Below are 21,434 nucleotides of genomic sequence, written 5' to 3' on the forward strand. Positions count from 1 at the left end.
TGACCAAAACACTTAGACAAGAGAGCAGAGCTCAAGGTGCAATGCAGTCTCAACAAGTCAAGGTCAAGCACAGAGAATCAGTCCAAAATGTGATTAAGAGGCAAGGTCCAGAAACAGTCCACGGTCAATATTACAGGGAGGGAACTAGACTCAGGAGTAAGGAAGAAGAACCCAAAGAACAAAGAGCCTTTGGGTGGGGATTTAAACCCTGGTCTTCCAGGTCCAAGTCCAACACATTGGACACCTGCACTGAGTCTGTTGAGAAACTTTAGTAAACCATGAGAATTCTCTCAAATGCTCCTATATTTTGTGTGCTCTGCAGTTCACACAGTACGAGTGTATGTGGAGTGGAAAAATTAATGCCTCTATAGTTTATCTTTATATTAAAATTTAAAAATAAACTAAAACAAGCAAGCTTTGGCCAACTCCCCCTCCCCACTAGAGAGATTAGAGGGGAAAGAATATTATCTAATTCCACAGCAGTGTCAGCAACACTTGACAGCGGTTTGCATGGTAGGTGAAAAACCACCACAACAAACTAACAGGAAAGGCACAACCACAAACAACGACTAGTCAGGCCTTTCTAAGCAGACTTGATATCAAACTGTAATTTTTTTTAAAAAAAAGTGTATTAAGTCAGAAGAACTCTATCATCACCATCTTGACCATTTGAAACTTATCAGAATAAGCATACCCCAGGAAGGAAACTTCCAGCCGGCCACAAATCCTGTGCAACTGCATCTGTTACAATGAGGGGACTTTTTCTTTTTTGCCAGATATGAGATGAAGAAGCCCACTGCATTACATCATCAATCTTCTCATCATATTTATCAATCTGGAAAGCTAACACTTTACAGCAGGGGTGGGGAAACTGTGGCAGGGTCAGACTTTGGTAATCATTCGTAATATGGCGCCCTGTGGGAGGCCAAAATTTGGTGCCCCAAAATGGACCTTCTGAATTATGGATCTTCTCAGTTTTGTGCCCCCTGTGCGGGGGAACTGCCTGCACCACCCTAAATTTGGCGTTGCCTGTGGTCCTCCAGATGATGTTAGTTTTCAGCTTCCATCAGGCCCAGCCAGCATGACCAATGGTCAGGGAAGATGCGATTTGTAGTCCAGTAACATCTGCAGGGCCACAGATTCTGACATAATACTATTGTTTTCCCCCTTGTCCTGTGTTAGGTCCTGTGGTGCCTTCACGTGATGTTGGACTACAATGTCCATCAACCCAAGCTAGCAAAAGCAATGGCCAGGGATGGTGGACATTACAGTTCACCAACAACTGGAGGCTACCATGCTGGCTATCCTTGCATTAAACTATAGCATATTTCTACCAGGAATTGCTGATGGAGATAGTAAAGGAATTTGGCATGAGCGGGACTTTCTTAATATCAACCACCTGTACTCGAGAATTTCAAGCAAAGCCTGTTTAACTCAAATGACTGCAGATAAAGCTTGCAAAGATATGAAATGGTTGTTAGAGAGAGGACCATCTGTCCTGTATGATTTAGTTGAGATTCCTGCATTGCGGGGGGTTGGACTAGCTGACCCTTGGTGTCCCTTCCAACTCTACAATTCTACAAACTCCTGTACTCTTAATTTTGTGTAAGGATGTACTTGACCAGTCAACAATTTTTACTTTAAACTTGTTTGGCAAAGTTACCAAGTTGCCAAAGTTTGGGAGCAGGGCAAGAAGTTTGCAGCACACTGAATTGGTGCCCTTCTGGTACTTCTTTGTTCGTTAATTTGTTTTTCTGAACTGTCTATAACTCTTAAATCTATGTTTTGTTTGTTAGTCTGTATTTTTGCCCATAACTTCAATATTCCATCGGCCCATTATCAATGGTTTCAAACTGTGCTTTTATTTTTATTTTTTGTCACCACTCTTCTTGACCATTGGATGCTCCATTGGTCTCCACTGCTCAATTCACTGGAGCCGTCTTCACAGGCAGGGGAAACCCCAAACTCACTGAGGGTTTGAGACCCATCGGCTACCCTCACCTGGTTTAGCTGGTCAGTGATAGCCTTTTCTCAGGGTGTGGCCACAGCCGCATGCTGACAGCTTCTAAAATCCATAAATGAGAGCAGGGTGGGGACCAAAGGTGGGCAAACCACCCCAGAAGGATCATGACACATCCCTCACCAGAGGTACCACTACCCCTCCCCTAACACCAAACACACCAGCAATGGATACTTAGCAAATAAGTAATTCTTGTGGTAACACTGGACAATGCTACACCTGCACAATTTCTGTTTGTCACGCAAGAGTGAAAGGCACAGGAGTCCTGTCAGAGAAGGATATCCATGTGTGTGTGTGTGTGTGTGTGAGAGAGAGAGAGAGAGAGAGAGAGAAGAAGAAGAAGAAGAAGAAGAAGAAGTCTAAGGGAATTGGGGGGCGGCAGCAGCGAAATAACACACCAGTATATAAAGACAGCTCTTGAGTCAAAACTTCCAAACTGTTTTCTGGTTGTTTGAATTATCTGCATTTCCTCAAACATGATGATATGTGTCATTAACTGACTTCGTAGGCAGGAAAATCAGCTGTGGAATATAGTGTTGTAAAGTACTTTGAGCTCAAGTTATCACATTTTACAAATAAGAGATAGAGGAACACCTGGCAAGAAGTTGAGGAACTGGAAACATTTAATAATTATGAAATCACACCTAAGAGATAACAGACTATATTAACTGGCAAAACACAGACATATACAAACAAAGCCATCCATGTTTATATTACAAAAGAGATATTTTAGAGAATCCTAAGTAAGTTCAATAATGAGCATAAGTATTTCTGTGTTGACAATTGGCAGGATTTGGTGTTCCCTGATATGTTCATTGAACAAACTCTGGTTATCCAAAATGCTTAATGGATGTTAGCGTAACCAAATGCAGAGGAAGAGTCATAGTTGTGCAGAAGTCTTTGTAGGACTTGCCATGCCTGTCAGAGCAGCCATTCAAGATGCAGGAATTATTCAAGACACAGTCCTATCTGCTCATCTGAAGACTCCTCAAAAAAGGGTTGCCAGTACCTTATCTGGCAAGGCTCCTACCCTAACAGTTTCATGCCTGGGAGAAATTCATCATGCGAAGGAAGGTGATGAAGAGGGGGGGGAAGTGTTAGCTCCTGAATTTCTGCTTGCCACATACCTGCTAAAGGCAGGGGAGCTGTGCCAGAAAAAAAGAGAGTTGGCAGCTGACCCATCTTTGCAATATGAAATAGTAGCCCCTTGATATATTCTATCCAGATTGTTTGGGAAACGGTGTTTATTAGTAAAAAAGTTATATTCTTACCTGGCAGAGCATCTACTGAGTTGTGGCGAACCAAACAGCGCCTGCAGGTGAAGGTTCTGCATGTGACATCCATTTTTTTCACAAAGCCATCCCAGAGCTTAGCTTCTATGATGCAAGCAGCCCTTGTAGGGGAGGAAGGAAAACCATCCTTGTAAACAAAGCAGCAGTGCCAATAATATTGTAGTCATGTTAGGAGGGCTACTGCTGTTTATGGGGCTGCAGCAGTGTTTTAACAGCACCCTTCCTGCTTAATTTCTGCCTGTCAGGCTGCTGTTGGGGCCATTGTGAACTGACAAACTGCATTTGATGAAATGTCTGCTTCCAGCCCAACTACTGAAGGAGCAGATGTCTCATAGCTGAAGGCTGCACTGTTGTTACTGTGTGGTGTGTTGAGCATAAGAGGCAACTTTATATGGACTTATGCTACACTATACATTTATAGAAACCTCCCACATAGAGGCTTGGGAACTCCAGTTTGTTTAGGGAGATGGGAATTGTAGCTGCATTAGGAGGAAACTACTGTTCCTATGATTTATTTATTTTTTTTGGGGGGGGAGGCGAGTCACATGCTTTTAATGTGCATTGAATGTGTTTTAAATGCATGAAGTGGATCTACCCATAGTCTGTTTCAAAGACAGCATCTCTTGGAGATTTCAGGCAGAAGGTATTTTCCAGCCATATGTCTTTAAGGAAGCTATTTTGGATTCTCAGCTGGATATGCCAGGGGCTGAACATGGGATGCATGCTGAGCATGTTTTACAACAGACTATAATTTTTCTCCCTAGGTGGAATATCTTGCTTTTGTCATTTGAGTTCAGGTTTCTTGGTATGAATTGAGATTCGAAGCGTACTTACTTGAAATAAAGCGCTGAGGAAATAAATGAAACTTACTTTTGAGTAAGCATGGTTAACATTGAACTACAAGTGTTGCACTGGAGTAAATCTCCCCCTGCCCTCCACCCAACTTCAACGTTTCCCAAGAAAGATTAAAAATGAAAAATACCCTGGCCCCACTGAAATCCACTAGACCTTTCCCATATGTTTCAGAGGGGCTAGAATTTCAGCAGAATTGACATTACAATAATCAGGGCACAGATCATGGACTATATAAAATTGTGATAGAAATGTAGCAAGGTAGGCATAATGAGCAGGGCTTGGGAACAAGAAATTTAAATTCCAGGTTATGCTTTTCACTGTCATAACTGATTTTAGGTTGTTTCTTCAACCTCATTGAATAAAGCAATGTGTCTGTTGCCATCTAGTGTTTAAAATATTGAAAGATACTTCAAAGCAGGATTAAGCTCTGTATTAAGTTAGTGGATTTAACATATTTCACAGCACATCTGTCAACATATGTGATAACTGGTTCTGCTGGTTCAACCTTACGTGACTTAAACAACATGTAGAGGGCTTCAGATTCACCGCCCTGGGAGGGTCAATACGTTCTAGGTTTTCATAGCAGGGCTGAGTTTTTCAGTGTGTTCTTGCCCCAACTCTGTCTGGCATATTCTTCTCCCTCACGCTCTCATATGCCTTTAGCTTGATTGAAGATGGTGTGTACTTTCATTCAAGGAGCAACAGGGGTCTTCCACATGTCTCCATGTCAAGACAAAGATGTGGCCTGTCCTTTCCCAAGAGATGCAGTTTGCGGATGATGCAGCCTTGACAGCACACACTGTGGAAGCTCTACAGAGACTCAGCAACCGCTTTGCCCAAGACTGCAGGGAGTTCAGCCTGATGAAGACCAACATCCTGGGTCAGGAGATTGATAGCACTCCATGCATCAGCAGTGGTGACCACATGCTTAAGGTAGTAGACAATTTTGTGTACCTGCGTTCCGCCATAAGCACCAACCGTATTGGCAAGGCAGCTACGGTAATGGCTCACCTTTCCAAAAGGGTGTGGGAGAATGTGATGCTAACATGCCAGCATGTGCAAATTATAGATCTATATCTATATCTAATCTATCTCATTTAAAAAAGTGTACCATGCCTAGTAGCAACTGAGATCTGTGTGCTTTACTAAAGCTTTAATCAGTTGAATATTGCAATGAAAATCCGACAGCGTGTTTTCTTACTCTTTGATATCTTTGATCCTTAAGGAAGGAGCCTCACCATTCACTAAGGCAGGGCTTCTTCTCTCACTTTTTCTTAATAAACAACCCTGCCCCAAATAACTGTTTCAGTGACCAGTTTCTGTGACATCCACAGATAGTAGTTAAAATTTTGCAAGGTGTCAGCAAGTATTTTAGTCTCAATTAGCTCTTGGAAGAGAGGACATGGTGCGTAAGGTGTGCCAAATAAGCAGCATGGAACGTCTAGCTAAGCAGCCTCGCTCTCCTGCCTGATGCCTTTTGCTTCCTGCAGCGCCAGATGTAGCGAGTGTTGTACGATTTCTTTCTTCAAACAGCAGTGCTCAGGGGGGGATAAACTTTACTTAACCTAATTAATTTTAATCACAGCTTTCCAATCTCATACTGTGTAAAGAATTACAAATTGGAACGCATTAATAGAGGCTATGCCTTGCGCTGCAAGATCATTCTGAATTGTGCATTTACATTTTCTACATGAGTTTGCAATGATCATTAGAATAAAAAATGCAGTTATGTCCCTTTTGAATTACAGAAATTTGAAGAAACAGATTGGGACCTGTCCCATTTGCTGCGCTAAATGACTCGAAAATAGCTTGCATTTCAAGGAATTGAATGGCTCTCATTGAACAGGCAGCCCTGGAAAATGATTTCCAGTTGTTTAGAGAGTTAATGTGCTCCTAGGCATTTGTGTTGTTTAAACAATTTAAAAAGGGGGTTGGACCCTCAAGGCTTTCCACCTGCTGTGGTGCAGAGGTTCTGAAATAATACTAATAATACTAATGTTAATGCTAATAGTAATGTGTAAGCATTTAGGCAGCACTTTAGAATGTTCAAAGCACTTGAGAACATATGAGAGGGAGCATACAAACAAAGGAATCTGCCTTCCATCAAATCAGACCACTGGTCCATCTAGCTTAGTATTGTCAACTGAACTGGCAGCAGCTTTCCGGAGTTTCAGACAGGGGACCTTTCCCTTTTACCTAGAGATCCCGGGGATTGAACATGAGATCTTCTGCATGCAAAGCAGATACACTGCTACTGAATTTATGACCCACAGTGCTGCTGTGCCCCCAATAATAACTCCTATTTATCCTCACCCAATTCAGAAGCCAAGCCTCACTATGCATAATTGCATTGCTACAATTGGGTTGTTGTTTTCATTTTCATTTTATATTTTGTGGTTTTATATTTTGATTTTGTTCTGTGAACCGCCCTGAGACCCCCATGTATAGGGCAGGATATAAATTCAATTAATAATAGTAATACTACTACTACTACTACTACCTTCATGTCTCTCTTTACACCCTCTATAGAAATCCAGATTGCTCCTGTGATTTGTTTATTCTGCTTTATATAGTACACTGTATATTAACTACCCCCACATTGAGTAAATTAGTTTTGGGGTTTGGTCACAAAGACACAACATTTCTAGATACAGTAAATGATGGAGCTTTAGAGGAGGTGATAATTTGTGGGGTACAGGGATGGGGCAGGAAGGTGCTGGAAGAGGAAAGTTTGGGTTCTAGTCTGAAGAGTGCTCAGGATCTGGTGTGTTGTTTGAACTGCTTTGGAACAGTGACTGAACTGTCTCAGAGCTGTCAGATCCAACATACGTGAAAATAGGAAATTACCCAGAAAGCCCAACAGGGTCCTGTTTAATTTCAAAACCTGGAATATTATGAAAACATGTTGATTAGTTAGATAGAAGAAAGGTGAAGGGAGGAGTCAAGAGTCCAATCTGTTCAAGACACTTGTAAATTATTTAAAATCATAGTAATAGAAGATCAGACATAGAATCATGTATTGTACTGTATACCATTCCTTCCAACTCTACAGTTCTATGATTCTATGAGGTGTAGGGAGCTGCGGGAGTGGTGCTCTAGGTGGCTGAGGCAGGCTAGGGCCCACAGCCCAGCTCCCTAGCTGGCCAGGTGGGGCTCACTAGCTCTGGGAGGAAGTGTGTGATTTCTCAGCTGGAGTAGGCTTAGAACAAGTGAGGGTCTACATGCCTCATCAAGTCCGGATGCAAAGTACAAAAGGGAAGCAGAGCTGAGGTGCTTTGTCTGCTCAACTTCCCATGTTGATGGACCTTGACTTTGATGCTCCTGGACCTCCACAGGACTGTGCTTTGGGTTTCACTAGGGGTTATGAATCCCAAGCCAGAATATGAATCCCAAGCCGGAATTAAGATTGCCGGAAGAAATATCAACAACCTCACATATGCTCATGACACAACCTTGATGGCAGAAAGTGAGGAGGAATTAAAGAACCTTTTAATGAGGGTGAAAGAGGAGAGAGCAAAATATGGTCTGAAGCTCAGCATCAAAAAAACTGAGATCATGGCCACTGGTCCCATCACCTCCTGGCAAAAAGAAGGGGAAGAAATGGAGGCAGTGAGAGATTTTACCTTCTTGGGTTCCATGATCACTGCAGATGGTGACAGCAGTCACAAAATTAAAAGACGCCTGCTTCTTGGGAGAAAAGCAATGACAAACCTAGACAGCATCTTAAAAAGCAGAGACATCACCTTGCCGACAAAGGTTCGTATAGTTAAAGCAATGGTTTTCCCAGTAGTGATGTATGGAAGTGAGAGCTGGACCATGAAGAAGGCTGATCGCTGAAGAATTGATGCTTTTGAATTATGGTGCTGGAGGAGACCCTTGAGAGTCCCATTGACTGCAAGAAGATCAAACCTATCCATTCTTAAGGAAATCAGCCCTGAGTGCTCACTGGAAGGACAGGTCGTGAAGCTGAGGCTCCAATACTTTGGCCACCTCACGAGAAGAGAAGACTCCCTGGAAAAGACCCTGATGTTGGGAAAGATGGAGGGCACAAGGAGAAGGGGACGACAGAGGATGAGATGGTTGGACAGTGTTCTCAAAGCTACGAACATGAGTCTGACCAAACTGCGGGAGGCAGTGCAAGACAGGAGTGCCTGACGTGCTCTGGTCCATGGGGTCATGAAGAGTCGGACATGACTAAACGACTAAACAACAACAACAACAACATGGGCTATATCCTGACTGCTGGACTTCAGACATGGCTACTTGAATGGACCCTGAATTGTGTTTCCTGACCTTTGAATTTTGGCCTCTGTACTTTGCTTGTGTAGATTAATCCTCAGACTTTGAACTTTGCATACTGACTTGCTGCCAGGTAGGCCAGGGGTTCAGGGCAAAGGGCTAGTGATTTGTTAGAGGCTTCCACAGAAGGGGAGGGGGAGACTGTGGCTGCTGCTGTCCATATTTTGTATTATGTGTGTTATCTAATTTCTTTGTTGCCTGTTTAAGTTTTGGACATATCAGTGATCTTGTGTATATATTTTCAACATGATGTTATTTTATGTTCAATTTCTGAATTCTAAAATGCTGGCATGGCTGTGGATAACAAGCAGTGTGGTCTTAAATTAACACCCACATATAAAAATCTGGTAGCATATTAATCTACCAGTCTGCAGATGCAAAGTGATGAAAGTATGCACTAATCTGTGTCATGTCAGGGCAGGCGTGGAGCACCTCTGACCCGGTTGCCAAATGTGGCCACATACCTGCCTCTCACACCATCTCTCTCCAGGCCAAATTCCTCACCAGCTTTGCGTCACAACTTCCATGAGTATTTTTGTCAGGCTGTAATGTGCCCCTGAACTCTGGTAAAGATCCCTGTTTGTCCAGATGGAGGACAGAGTGTGAGAGGATGTCTAGAAACTAGTACAAAGATAAACATTTACAGTCATTGTTCCACCCACTTTTGCCTCCGGCTCCTCCTACAACTGGTATGTGGCTGCCAGCCCCCAAAGGTTGCCTAGAAAGGAATACAGTCTTCAGACTAAAGAAAGTTCCCTACCCCTGCCATATGTAAAAGCTCTATTGTGAGGCATTCTCTATAGAACATTAAACATCCTGGCCATTCGTCAGATAAATACTAGCTATTAATGTTTGGCAGGCAGGCAACACTGGCTCTCCGACAAATTGCAGCGTGAGAGCCATTGGCTCTGCTTGGGTTCAGACTCTTTCTCCATATGCTGCAATGAAAAACTAGCCCTTAACATTTGGAAAGATCCTTTGAGCCAAATATGTCAAGTACAAAAAGTGTGGGGGAAAGGAGAAAGAAAAAGGGCAGCCTTTTGTAAAAATAAAGGAAAAATCTTCTAAAGTATTAGAGCTCTCTGCGTGATTCACCAAGAACTTCCAGTGCATGATATATTTCAGCTCTTCAAGTGTGGTAATTCTGTTACAATGACAACTTGAGAAGGGTTAGGTGTGTATTTGTGGGTTTTTTAAATATATAATTAAAGGATGTACTTAAAAGCTGTATCTCCAATCTAACAGTCAAGGCAGGCGTTCATATACCACACAACTCAAGCCTTGTCTTCCAAGACATTTGAATCTAAGAACCTCTCAGGTATAACATTTCAATGCTTTGTTCTCACCAAATGCTACCCAGAGGCAAAGGATTCTTCATCATTAAGGCCAAACTGTTTGTTTGAAATATTTATATCTTGCTTTTCCTTTTAAAAAAAACACCTCAAGAAGGGTTGTGTTTATCTGTGCAAAATATGTGATCATTTATCTTTTGGGAACAGCTGACAGCCTCCTAAAGAAACAATAATTCTGCATTTATAACCCAACTGCCCTCCAAAGAGATCAAAGTGGTGTACATGGTTCTCCTCCCCCCATAGTATCTTCACAACAACCCTGTGGTCTGGTCAGATCTTCCATACAGAGAAGCTAGAAATTGTAAATTATGCTGTGGGGGAACAACTCAAGAGGCAGACATTTCTGGCAGGCAACAGCAGTGTGGTGAAACTGGAAGCCAGAGGTGGTGAGAATGTGTAACTAGAGTTGTGGGAGCATGAACAGAGTGTAGCAAGCCAAGAGGCAGGCGTCTTAAAAGCTGAATTGCTCTTGCCTAGGACAAGTCACAAACAACAGATTACACCTGTGCTAGAATGCAAGGCACTTGATGTGATCCTTGAAAGCAGGGGTGGAGGACTTATTTTTATTTACGTAATTGTGAAGGCCGCAAATGTCCACCTCACATTAACAAATGCCTTGCCAATATTGCATCATTATAGTTGGTGGTGGAAAACAACCACTGCAGTGTTCAGTGGCAAGTGTGCTATTATGTTAAGCTTTTGATGCGTCTCTAAGAGCAGCTGCTGCTTCCCCCCCTCCCCTTCCAGCCAAATGAAATAAGGCTGGACATTGTCACTGCTCACTGCGTGAGATGAAAATGGCTTTGCCCATTGTGCTGAGTGCACAGATACTTACTCAGTGGAGAAGATGATGTGATGATGGTTCAACTCCAGGACTGCCCAAAGTCTTACAGACTCTTCATTTTTCTTAGCTGCTAATGTACAACCGCTGGAAATGCTTCCTAATCCGAGCATTGGAAAGCTCTCCCTCCAGCGCTGTGGATACTTTTCTCAAACCCTTTGCCTAGGCTAGTGCCAATGACTTCAAGATGGAATGGTTGTCTTAACTGCTTCTGCCTTGTCAGTCTGGTTAGGGCTGAAGGCCTTGAGCAAGACATCTTCCACACACACCCTCCCCACAGTGTGCCTGCTTGCTCACTGCTATTGTTGCCAGCTGCTCCTGCTTCCTTGCTGAGGAATGGGCGGGGTATAAACAATAAAATTTTCATTATTACGAACAGAGCTAATGAGCAAGCTGGCAGCAGCATCTAATGCTCCCTGTACTAACCACTGCAGTTGTTTGATTGCCCATCCCCTCTAGGCCAGAGCAACATTCAAGTGAGCAAGCAGGTTGCCATGGTGAAGAGGAGCAGGCCAGCAGGCTCTCTGCTGTGGGGTGGGCCTTCAACAGGTGCCCAGCCTTGACACCAGCCCTGAAATAACATCTTAAGCAGCCAGTGGCTTGAATCCTGCTAGCCCCTCCCTGTACCATTTTTACAACCTGGTTAGATTGTGACAGTGTGGGAAGTAGGTGGGGATTATGAGCCAAGTTAAATCTGGAAGCAGGGTTGACCTCTGCTTACAATTGTAGGGTGATTGTGACACCTACCAACCAATTTTAGAATTTTCTCTCTAGTTAAGACAGTTTCCAGGACCCCCAAATCCCTTAAGGGCATGCTCGTTGTTGTTTTTTTTTTCTGTCACTCATCAACACTGTGATGGGTTGGATGCCTGAAAGTCATCAGAGTGTTTTCCTCACTTCTTATTGCCCCATACTTTTTGATGGAGGCAGTTCACACATTCCACTGAGTCACTGACTCTTTTGCAGGTCTACCCAGTTGTAAGCCCTGTGGGGCTCAATGGGACTTATGTTCAAATGACTATAGTAGTATACATCCATATGGACACTGGAACGGAACCACAAAGCCTGGCTGCAGATCCAGGCTTCTTTAAAATTCTGGAAATTTTGGAAGCCTATCAGTAAAGGAGGCGGTAGCTTTTCCATAAAAGCCATTTGCTGGCCCTCAGCTGTTGCCCTGGGCTGTCATTTGAAGCACAGGTGCTGACAGAAAAGTGCATAAAAATGGCAGCTTACTTCATGTTTGTGCTCCTCTTATCTGCTTAATTTACAAAAATAAATTCTTAGTAGCCCAGCCAGCACAGCTCCCAGTGTGATTTGTTGTGTTGGTGCATTGTGTCATTCACAAGTAATGTCAAGCTCTCGTCTAACCACAAAACACTCAGTTGGAATTGATGTAGAGATCTGAAATGCAGGGCAGGATGCAGAGCTTTGCTTAGTTATCTTATGGCTATCAAAGTGACATTGATAACCAAGCAGTATTGCTTCTATGCAGTTCATTAATGTTTCTTGGACAGTTGTCCAAGTAGATTACTCAAGTCATTTTCAACTTTCTCTGATTTTGGACTGACATTCAGCCCCATCCTTCAACAATATCAACACAAATTTTAGTCTTCCAGTGCTTATGCACAAGGAACCAAAACCATACTGCCAAGAAAGACATCAGTAGACTCAGTGTTACATCAAAAGTTTACAGATACTAAAAATAAATAAATAAATAAATAACTTCAGGGGGAAACCCCCTCTGATTATCACAAGATTTGTAGAAGCACAGGACTACATAACCCCATTAATTCCAACAGGGCCTGTCACAGCTACTTTTTGTCAAGATCAGGGTTTCCCAAACTTGGGTCCTCAGCTATTTTTGGACTACAATTCCCATCATGACTGACCACAGGCCCCTGCTAGCTAGGGATGATGACAGTTGTAGTAAAAAAACCCCCTGCGAACTCAAGATTGGGAAACCCTGATCTAGGTTTTGCCTAGCACCTCCTGCTGCTGTTAGGTATTGTTTAAGCTCATTTCTCACTCCCACTCCCGGTAATTCTTCCTATTTTTGAAATTCTCCATTCCAGAAAGTTAAAAAGACGTATAAGAAAGAAGCAGGCAAAGGACAAGTTTTTATATGTAGTGGGGTGGATTGATGAAGTATTCAAATGATTCCTTGTAGATGTCTTATATTTTTTTACAGTGCTCCTTCTCCTACAAGATAACCTGTTAAAAACAGAACCAGAAACACAGCTGTATTTCACCCCCTCACAAATATGCATATGCATACTACTGATATTGAGCCCAGCAAGTTTCCATCTCAGTATCGATACAAAACACCTTGTAGACCAAGGATCACTCTTTGCTCCCAAGACGTATTTGAGCTGACGCAAAGCAGAATGTATTGTTCATTTAAAGCATTTATGTGAAAAAGATTTAGAATACCAAAAATATGTGTATACTAGGGGTGCTGTGTCCTCCTCTCCCCTTTCCTTCCCTCTGCAATCCCTGTATTAAAAACTCCCCTCTGCCTGCCTGAGGGTTTGTTCTAGTATCAAATCCTAGCTGAGAGGGAACTACAAGGCTAAGATATCTGGGAAAGTTTCAGCATCTCCCACAGAAGCAGCCCTTCTACTTGTTAATTTTAGCAACTCCTTGCTCTAAAATCATAGAATTGTAGAGTTGGAAGGGGTCACATAAGTCATCTAGTCCAACCTCCTGCAGTGCAGGAATATTTTGCACAACTTTGGACTTGAACCACTGACCCTGAGATTAAGGGTCTCATGCTCTACCAACTGAGCTAACCAGAGATGCCCAAAAGTGCATAGTTCCGCTTGCCATTTCAGTCCTTCATAACTTCAGTACTGCTCCTACAAATCTGAGGTGCAGCTTAATCATTTGTGATATAAATCTACTGCAATAATCAATTGGATCTTGCACAACGGCAGCAATCATCCTCGATGAAGCTTTTCCATAGCCCTCAAAGCACATTATATGGCAAAGGAGAGTTGCCCAGTAATGCTAATCCCTATGAGTAACGTCTTCAGCACCACTAGGCCTACGGTATTTTAGTTAAAACCATAGCTTTCAGTAGATATTCCATTAACTTGCAAGTTAAGCACCTGAACTTATCTATGCTGACTACATTTTAAAAGCTATTTCACAACACAGTAGAACAGGATTGCTCCAGAAACAACTTGAGGTTGTAGCCTATAATGTGAGAAAAAGTCAAATTTCAATGCTTATTATACAGATGTGCTTAGTCCTACTCAAATTTACTGATAAAAGTGGATGCACCACAACTGCATCCATTTGGCTAACCTGACAGATGTGTGCAGATAGCAATGCTTTGGATAACTTTGAGCTATTCCTAATACTATAGTTATTTTCCTTGCCAATTACATTTTGCTAAAAATAGTGTGTGCCCTTAAGTTGATCCCAATATCAGTTTCAGCTAACTAATCAAATTATATGCTAAGGTTTCAGGAATTATAACCCTCCCCTTTATTTAGACAAAATGAGATGGGTTTTAACTTTGAGAACTTGCCAAGAATAGATTTATTTTAAAGTTGAAGGGGCTGCTTTCAGAACACAGACCTTTAGGTTTGGTAATCTTTGTGAACAAGTCAGCAATACTTCATCGTTTAAAGAATCACGGGAGGGCAAGGATAAAGTTAGGACACACATACAGTGAAACCTTATACCTGTCTACTCAGAAGTCATTAGCTCAATGAGACTTACTACTAGGGCAAGTAGGTAGGATCCTGCACACACTTACTATGGTGTAAGCCCCACTGTACACACTTCTTGGCAAATAAGCATAGTATTGCACTATAACTGGGGGGAGTTCTGAGTATTTTGGAATGGCTCCTGACCAGATTGGTTTTTCCAAGGTCTGTTTCACATGAAAGCAGCATCTGCGCACAATGGCTCACCAGATATTGTAGAAGCCACTGTATGTTTTCCTCCATGCCTCTGTGAACAATAATGTGCACGGGTATGGTATACAGTGGCAAATGTGTGCAGTTACTTAAAAAACCTTTCATAGGTAGCTGTTTTGTGAAAAGCGAGCTTGAGTCAAAGCTCAACATTTTTCAGTTCATCTTTCAGAGGCTTCTTGGATATTTCACTGAAGCAATTACCATTTTTGTTTTGTAAGTTTCAAGTTATTTAAAACCATAGCTGTTCCAGAAATGTATTGCCATATTAAGGCTGCAACACTGCACATGCTTCCCTGGGAATAAGCCTCAGAGAATACAGTTGGACATAGCGCTAAGGAAACTTGCATAGAATCAGGCTGCATATTTCAACTAGGACTGAAAGTTATCCAGATTCTCTGTGTCAACCCACAGAACGATGGACATTTGAAATGTGTAAGGCTGTATGTCTTCCTTTTGGACAATTCTAACCACAGGTTGTGAGCCATAACTTTAATGATTTTCTGACTTACAAAATCTATAGTTGGAATTAGTAACTCCTCCCTCTCATCACACTGGGCCATATTTACATATATACAAAAGAATTCATGTCTAATCTTTGTGGTTCAAAGTACTGACATGACAAAATATTGTCAAAATGCAGCCTTTCTGCTTCAGACTCTGAAGACAATAGGCATTTTATGTACGAAACGTCACTTGACATGGTTTTTTACTCAGACCCACCATTTCACCACCTTGCTCTCCAATTCCCAACCACCATCATGTTGCCCACGCAACATGGAAGCAGATTGTGTTGGGAGTGGGGGGGCATCCATTCTAATGGGGCTAAAAGTAATTTTTTTAAAAATCACTGTATGGAATTGTGGGAGTTTGTTTTCTTAAAAACAAGGTGGTGGTTAGTGAGAGAGCTTAGGCACATTCATGGTGGTTTTTCTCTCCCCTTCCCAACTCCGCGATTGCAATATAGGTGGCAATGTTCTGATTATTCTAAGATGCAGCAGAGTTGTGATCTTGCAGTCTGACCATATTCCTTATAATCTCTTGCAACACAAGAGAAGGTAGCTGCTGTTTACTTCTTCCCCCGCTGAATCCCATCATCCACGTTACCCATTGTGTAGCTGTGTACCTGTAATCCTCCTGCTCACAACTGACAAGGCAAAGAGTGGTGTAGAGAACAGGATTCAGGGGGGGATTGCAACTACCTTCTCTCTTGCTACATCAGGACATTTAAAGCTGAGACCTGGGGGCTCCAGTTGTTGCTGAACCCACAACCATGGCCAGCTGACAAGGATGATTGGAGTTGTAGGTCAAAATATCTGGAAGGCCTCAAGTGTCACATCCCTGATTTAAAGGAATGTGCCCAGTGTCCAGGTTACAATGTGGTAACTCTCAAGAGATGAACCAATTTTATACATGTCCATACTTAACCATACACAATGTAACTGGATCCATTTGGCTTATTGAATCTTTATCCTCAATTTGAACATACGGGCTTGATAAACTTCTTCACCATATCTTTCCATTCTTTAACTCTCAAATGTAAAGAAAATACAGGATTGTATGATAGCATGATTACAAGAAATTTTAGTCAAAATGCAGGGTGATCAAGCGCTCAACCAGTGATGGTGGCCTCAGCTTAGACTTCCCATATTCAAAAGGATGCAGTGTTTCGCCAGCATCAGCTCTCGTGCTTGGTGGAGTCCTGGAAAATGACTGATTCTTGCTAACAGTCCGAGATGGGGGAATAACAAAAACATTCTAAAAATGGGCCTTGGGGGGGGGTCTATACTGTTCCTATTGCGTTAACACCAAAAGATCTTACAATTTAGCAGCCACTTAAATCACTTTTGGTAGGCTAGCCATCACACGAGGGGCATGCAAACAGCCAGAGTTCATTGCATTTTGTTTTCTGTTTAGTGCTGCTGATAATTCCTGTAGCTGCTCATACCTTTCTCAAACAACTCAATGTTCAATCAAATAAAAAGGATACTGGACTGATGCTGGAAGAGCAGCAGGTATGTCTACACATTCAGCACACACCAATAAGGGAACACTCAGATGTCATATTAAGGGATAATTTTTAAAAAGAAGTTTTTCTGTGCAACATTGTCAATTTGAAGTCCCACTGAATCATGATGTCCCTTGACGTTTTTGTTGCTGATTTCGGATAACTTCCAACTGTTTTTTGCATTGCTGGTAGTACGTGGAAAGACTTTTATTTTCGTCTAAAAGCTTTTTATGCTCTTGTACCAGACGTGATGTATTTTGCTGGTCTTTTTCATCCTGGTCCAGTTCTGCTATTAGTTCTTGCCTAAATTAAATTTTGAAAAGTTAACATTAGACTCTGAAGAGAAATTAATTGATACTCACATTTATCTACAAAGAGAAATTAATTGATACTCACATTTATCTACCAAGACTGCTGTTTACTTAAAAAAAAGTCTCAAAGATTATCTGATATACTTCACAGAGGTTTGTAAAGTAATCCACATAGGGTACAGTAGCAAGGTCTCCTTCACATCCCATTTAAGTATGCATGTGCAATGGCATGTATGTGTGTGTCCACAACTATCCATGTACCATACAACAGCACATTAATTTTGAAAATTAGGCAAGGGAGCAGTATAAACAAGCCCCAAGTTCATTGAGGGAAAAACAGTATTTAGTTCAGTAGCAGATGTCTGCTGAAGTACAGAAGATCACCAATATTTTGTTAGTATGTTAGTAGTATAACTTAGTCTATTATTTAACAAGTTTTTGGATGCCAAAATTGTGTGTCACAAAATTATGTATGAAATTCTCGTGTGGTTTTAGTGAAGCTGTACTTGTCACTGGCTCAGTTCAGGTATGCAGCAGTTCTAGACAAATGCACTGCATGAAGCAGATGTTCACAAAGCAACTATCAGTTTGATTTTAAGGAGAACTTAATATAGGCGTCAAGTTCTGACTCCTGCATGTAGGATCACAATTAATAGTCAATGTCAAATTAACAGGCAATGATCTGGCCACAGGTTCATCCAGAAGTCAGTGCCTCTATCTGCCCACAGTGGGGAGTGTTCTCGAATCCTAACTCATCACTGGAGTCTCAAGTGGCTTCTGTGGCTAGGAGTGCTTCTGCCCAGTTCAGGCCAATTTGCTAGCTATGGTGTTTCCTAGATTGCAATAGCCTTGCATCAGTTGTCGATTCTCTACTAACCTCTCATCTGGACTACTGCAATGTGCTGTATGTGGGGTTATACTGGAGTTAGTGTGGAATGCAGTCACTAAGCTGGTAAATGAGGCAGCCTGATGGGACCATATGTCACCAGTGGTCCTCAAAACACTGTGCTGACTGCCAGTAAGCTACCAAGTTAAATTCAAGGTGTTAGTACTGGCATAGAAAGCCCTATATGACACAAGTGCCACTAAGGGCTGTCTGGTTGGCAGTGACCTCTGACAGGGCCTTTTCAGTGGCAGTTCCCCATTTGTGGAATCTCCGACCTGGTGAGCTGCATCTGTCTCCCTTGTTATTGACTTTAAGGAGAGAATAAAAACCTTCATATCCACCTAGCTATTTGATGACTGAGATACTGTTCCTGGAAACCCTGAGACCAGAGTTTTCAGTTGTGTGTTTTCAAATGTTTAATCATGTGTCCTGTCACCCTAGGCTCCCTTGGGAGGAAGGGTGGAATAAAAAGCAAACTAACAATACTATTATTCCAGAAGATTATTCAGGCTCATAGTCTCAAAGATTATTTAGGTTTTGTCCTTTTTACACCATTCTCAAAATAGGTCTCATTCTATATTGAGATGAACTCTTGTTAAAATAGCAGAGGCAAGAGTCACGTAGACTATTTTTTCACAACTGTCATTTCATTTAATTGATGAGATAAGCATTCAAAACACTTTCAGCCTCTAATTTTAGATGAGAAAATATTCTAGGCAGAGTTGCAGTGAACTAGTTCTCTGAGTTTTCTTCTGGGTCTTAAAGAATCTACTTTGTTTAGAGTCCAGCTGCCCCACAGTGCTCTCTTAGAGATGTACCTGTGAAGTAGAAATGGGAATACAGTGGTATCTTGGGTTATGTTACCTTCGGGTAATGTAACTTTGAGTTACGAACACGGCAAACCCAGAAGTGTATACTTCTGGGTATCGCTGTGCGCACATGCGCAGAAACGCTCTGCACACTTCGCGCATGCGCAGAAGTGCTCTGCGCACATGTGCAGAAGCGGCACCTCTGGATACTGACTTTTCGGGGTAAGTACGGACCCCCAGGACGAATTAAGTTCGTATCTGGAGGGTCCACTGTACTACCTTGCAACTGCTCCAAATGATGCACTCTCAATGATGAAAGCTGGGAAGCACATTTGCCATAAGATGGGCACCAGCTGCCTCCCCTAAGACTGGAGAGTGAGTGGCACTTAACACTCAGAGAAAAGAGTGATGTTGTAACATGGCTCACGGCAGCAAGGTTTGGAATGGCTGACTGCCTTGGGAACTGAAGAGCATGTTGTTTGCTCTCTCACAAAAAATGGTCCTACAGTCAAAAGTAGGAACTGCTGCCTGGGAGGTGGAATGCTGAGCTATGGTCACAGGCCATTGGGGAAGTAACTGGGAAAAGAAGAGGAGAAATGGAGGTTGACTCTGGAATTGCAGCAACCATCTTGGGGGATGCTCCCATGATAGGAATGAGCCAGTCGTCACTCCTATAGCTCTAAATTGGGAAAGACACAAATCATGGCACCAGCATGTTATGAAATAGTTTTGATTATTTTTATGTACTGTTTTAGTTTATTTGTTTTTGCAGTTGTTTATTTTGTATTTTAGCTGTAAACTGCATTGTGATCCTGTGTGAAGAATAATATATAAACAGAAATAAAGAAATAAAGAAATAAATAAATAAATGTTTGGGAATCATGGGAATTTCCAAGGCCTTCCCAGACTTGTCCTGTTCTATGAAATGGGACTCTGTATCTCACTAGGAAGTACAGAAACATTACTCCATGGCTTGTTGCATGTGAAATACTTATAATTATCAGCCCAATCTGCCATTCTAAGCAAGTGAAGAAGATAGTTCAACCTTGGGACATGACACAAAACAGGGCACCATACCGTTACATGTTCTACTTCTTGTTTCTGTAAGCAGATTACAAATTCATCTACAGAGACTCCTAGTATTATAAACTAATCATAACCAGAATCATGCTTGAAAACAAGAAAATGCTGCCATTTTAGAAGCAATATAGGCTAGTAGGGTTTTTAAAACTTTTTTAAAAAATGCAATACTGTGTTAATCTACACTTTAGATTCAGTAAAATTATCACACAAGAACAAAAAGGGAACATATTTTACCACTTACTTTCTTTGCAACAGCAATGCAATTTCTGTCTGAACTTTCATATATTCTTGTGCCATTTTACAGTGCTGTTCAAATACAGCCATAGATTCTGAGTTTGGACATGGCTGTAAAGGCTGAAAATAAAATCAAACATGTTAAAAATGAATCAACCGTTATCTCAACACACAGCATGTCAAACCCTCTCTTTTTAAATTCAAGGGAACTAAACTATGTCCAGAAACCATCTTCGCAGACCAGAGTATTATTTTATAATCTGTAAAATAAATATATGTGGGCAACTATTTAGCGATCATCATGACTGATGAAGTGTTTCAAGTGGCAGCCCATCCTGCTCTGGATGTCTACGTCATCCCTGGGATGGGTGACCATGCAGTTACCAATGCGCTGCTACTTGGTACTTCTTCAGCACAGAGTGTGGGATAAGAGGCTAGTATTGGCAAGATGTAACTCTAACTTTCTGAGCTGGGTTGTCAGGGCAGCAGTTCGTTGCATCAGGTCAATTTATTCAGACATAAAGACCAAAGACTACATTTTGCATAGCTAGCTTTTTGGCTAATCAAACCTGTCAGGGAGGTTGCTGGCTACCCTCGAGCAATGACACTGCAAACCATCTTGTCTTTAATACTTTTATTGTGAATATTATTTACAGTGCAAGAGCTTCATGAAAACATGTCTACTCAGCATCATCAGATTCTCCCAATGGCGCTTTCCGGCTCCTCCTCCAGCAGAGTAGTTTGGGGATCCCAAATCTCTGCCCCCTAAGTTTGCGAGCCACTGATCGCCTCTGTTCCGGGGTGAATTTGAAAGGATGCCCCTCTGCTGTTTCCCCGTTAGAACTCTCTGCTGGCCCCTCCTCCCTTGCTGGCATCACAGGCTGTAGGCAGTGCTCTTGGATGTTGCCTGAGCCCTGCCCTGCCCCGCTCCGCTCACTTCCTCCTTCCTGTCTCCTGCCCCTCCGCTGTTGTCAGAGCCATTCGAAGAACTGGATTTGATGAGGGGTGGCTGTTCCCTGTAAGCCCACCCCCTTGCAAAACCAATTGCAACATTACTCTTTTAAAAAAAACAAACCAAAACAAAACTATTTTAAACATACACATGCTAACTGACCCAAATTAAGCTTGACTCCTGCATGCACACTAGTATAATTACCCCATCCCACCCCCCAAAATGGCCAAAATATTGAAGATAGAGAATTGTATCATCTGTTTTTTTTTAAATTTATTAATAGGTTGTGTATTGTATGCTTCTCTTTGTAAGAAGCCTGGAAAAGAGAGTTTGCCATTAAAGGTGGCCTAAACATATTAAGCAAAAACGGAAATTACAGAATGATTTTACCTGCAATTGGTGATCTAATGTGAGATATGCCATTGGGATGGAGTTATCAGACCCATTGGTATCTGTTGGAAAAAAGACAGATATTTTGAGTTTCAAGTGTGCAAAGTGACATCAATACATGTTGGAAATTCTCAAAGTCCCACATAGACATTGGTTTCATGAGGAAATGATAGAGGGTA

At 42.0% G+C, this 21,434-nt stretch overlaps 2 protein-coding genes across 5 annotated transcripts in view; both read right to left on the reverse strand.

Moving 5' to 3' along the window:
* The window catches only part of BACH2 (BTB domain and CNC homolog 2), a 259,533-nt gene extending 244,136 nt beyond the window's left edge, over positions 1–15,397 (reverse strand). Inside the window, exons 1-2 of the mRNA XM_035109378.2 lie at positions 10,654–15,397; positions 3,292–3,413 (exon numbers count right to left, since the gene is read on the reverse strand). The gene's annotated coding sequence lies outside the window, so the exon portion shown is untranslated. The remainder of the gene's footprint in view (positions 1–3,291; positions 3,414–10,653) is intronic.
* Positions 15,398–16,014: 617 nt separating this feature from the next.
* MAP3K7 (mitogen-activated protein kinase kinase kinase 7) overlaps positions 16,015–21,434 on the reverse strand; it is a 35,524-nt gene continuing 30,104 nt past the window's right edge. For all 4 annotated transcript variants that reach the window (XM_060272599.1, XM_060272601.1, XM_060272600.1 and 1 more), the window contains 3 exons: positions 21,256–21,317; positions 19,921–20,033; positions 16,015–16,893 (listed from right to left, as the gene is read on the reverse strand). In XM_060272599.1, coding sequence (XP_060128582.1) covers positions 16,713–16,893; positions 19,921–20,033; positions 21,256–21,317 — 356 coding nt within the window. In that variant the 3' untranslated portion in view covers positions 16,015–16,712. The remainder of the gene's footprint in view (positions 16,894–19,920; positions 20,034–21,255; positions 21,318–21,434) is intronic.

The sequence above is a fragment of the Zootoca vivipara genome, chromosome 3, assembly GCF_963506605.1.
Source record: "Zootoca vivipara chromosome 3, rZooViv1.1, whole genome shotgun sequence".
Classification (NCBI taxonomy): domain Eukaryota; kingdom Metazoa; phylum Chordata; class Lepidosauria; order Squamata; family Lacertidae; genus Zootoca; species Zootoca vivipara.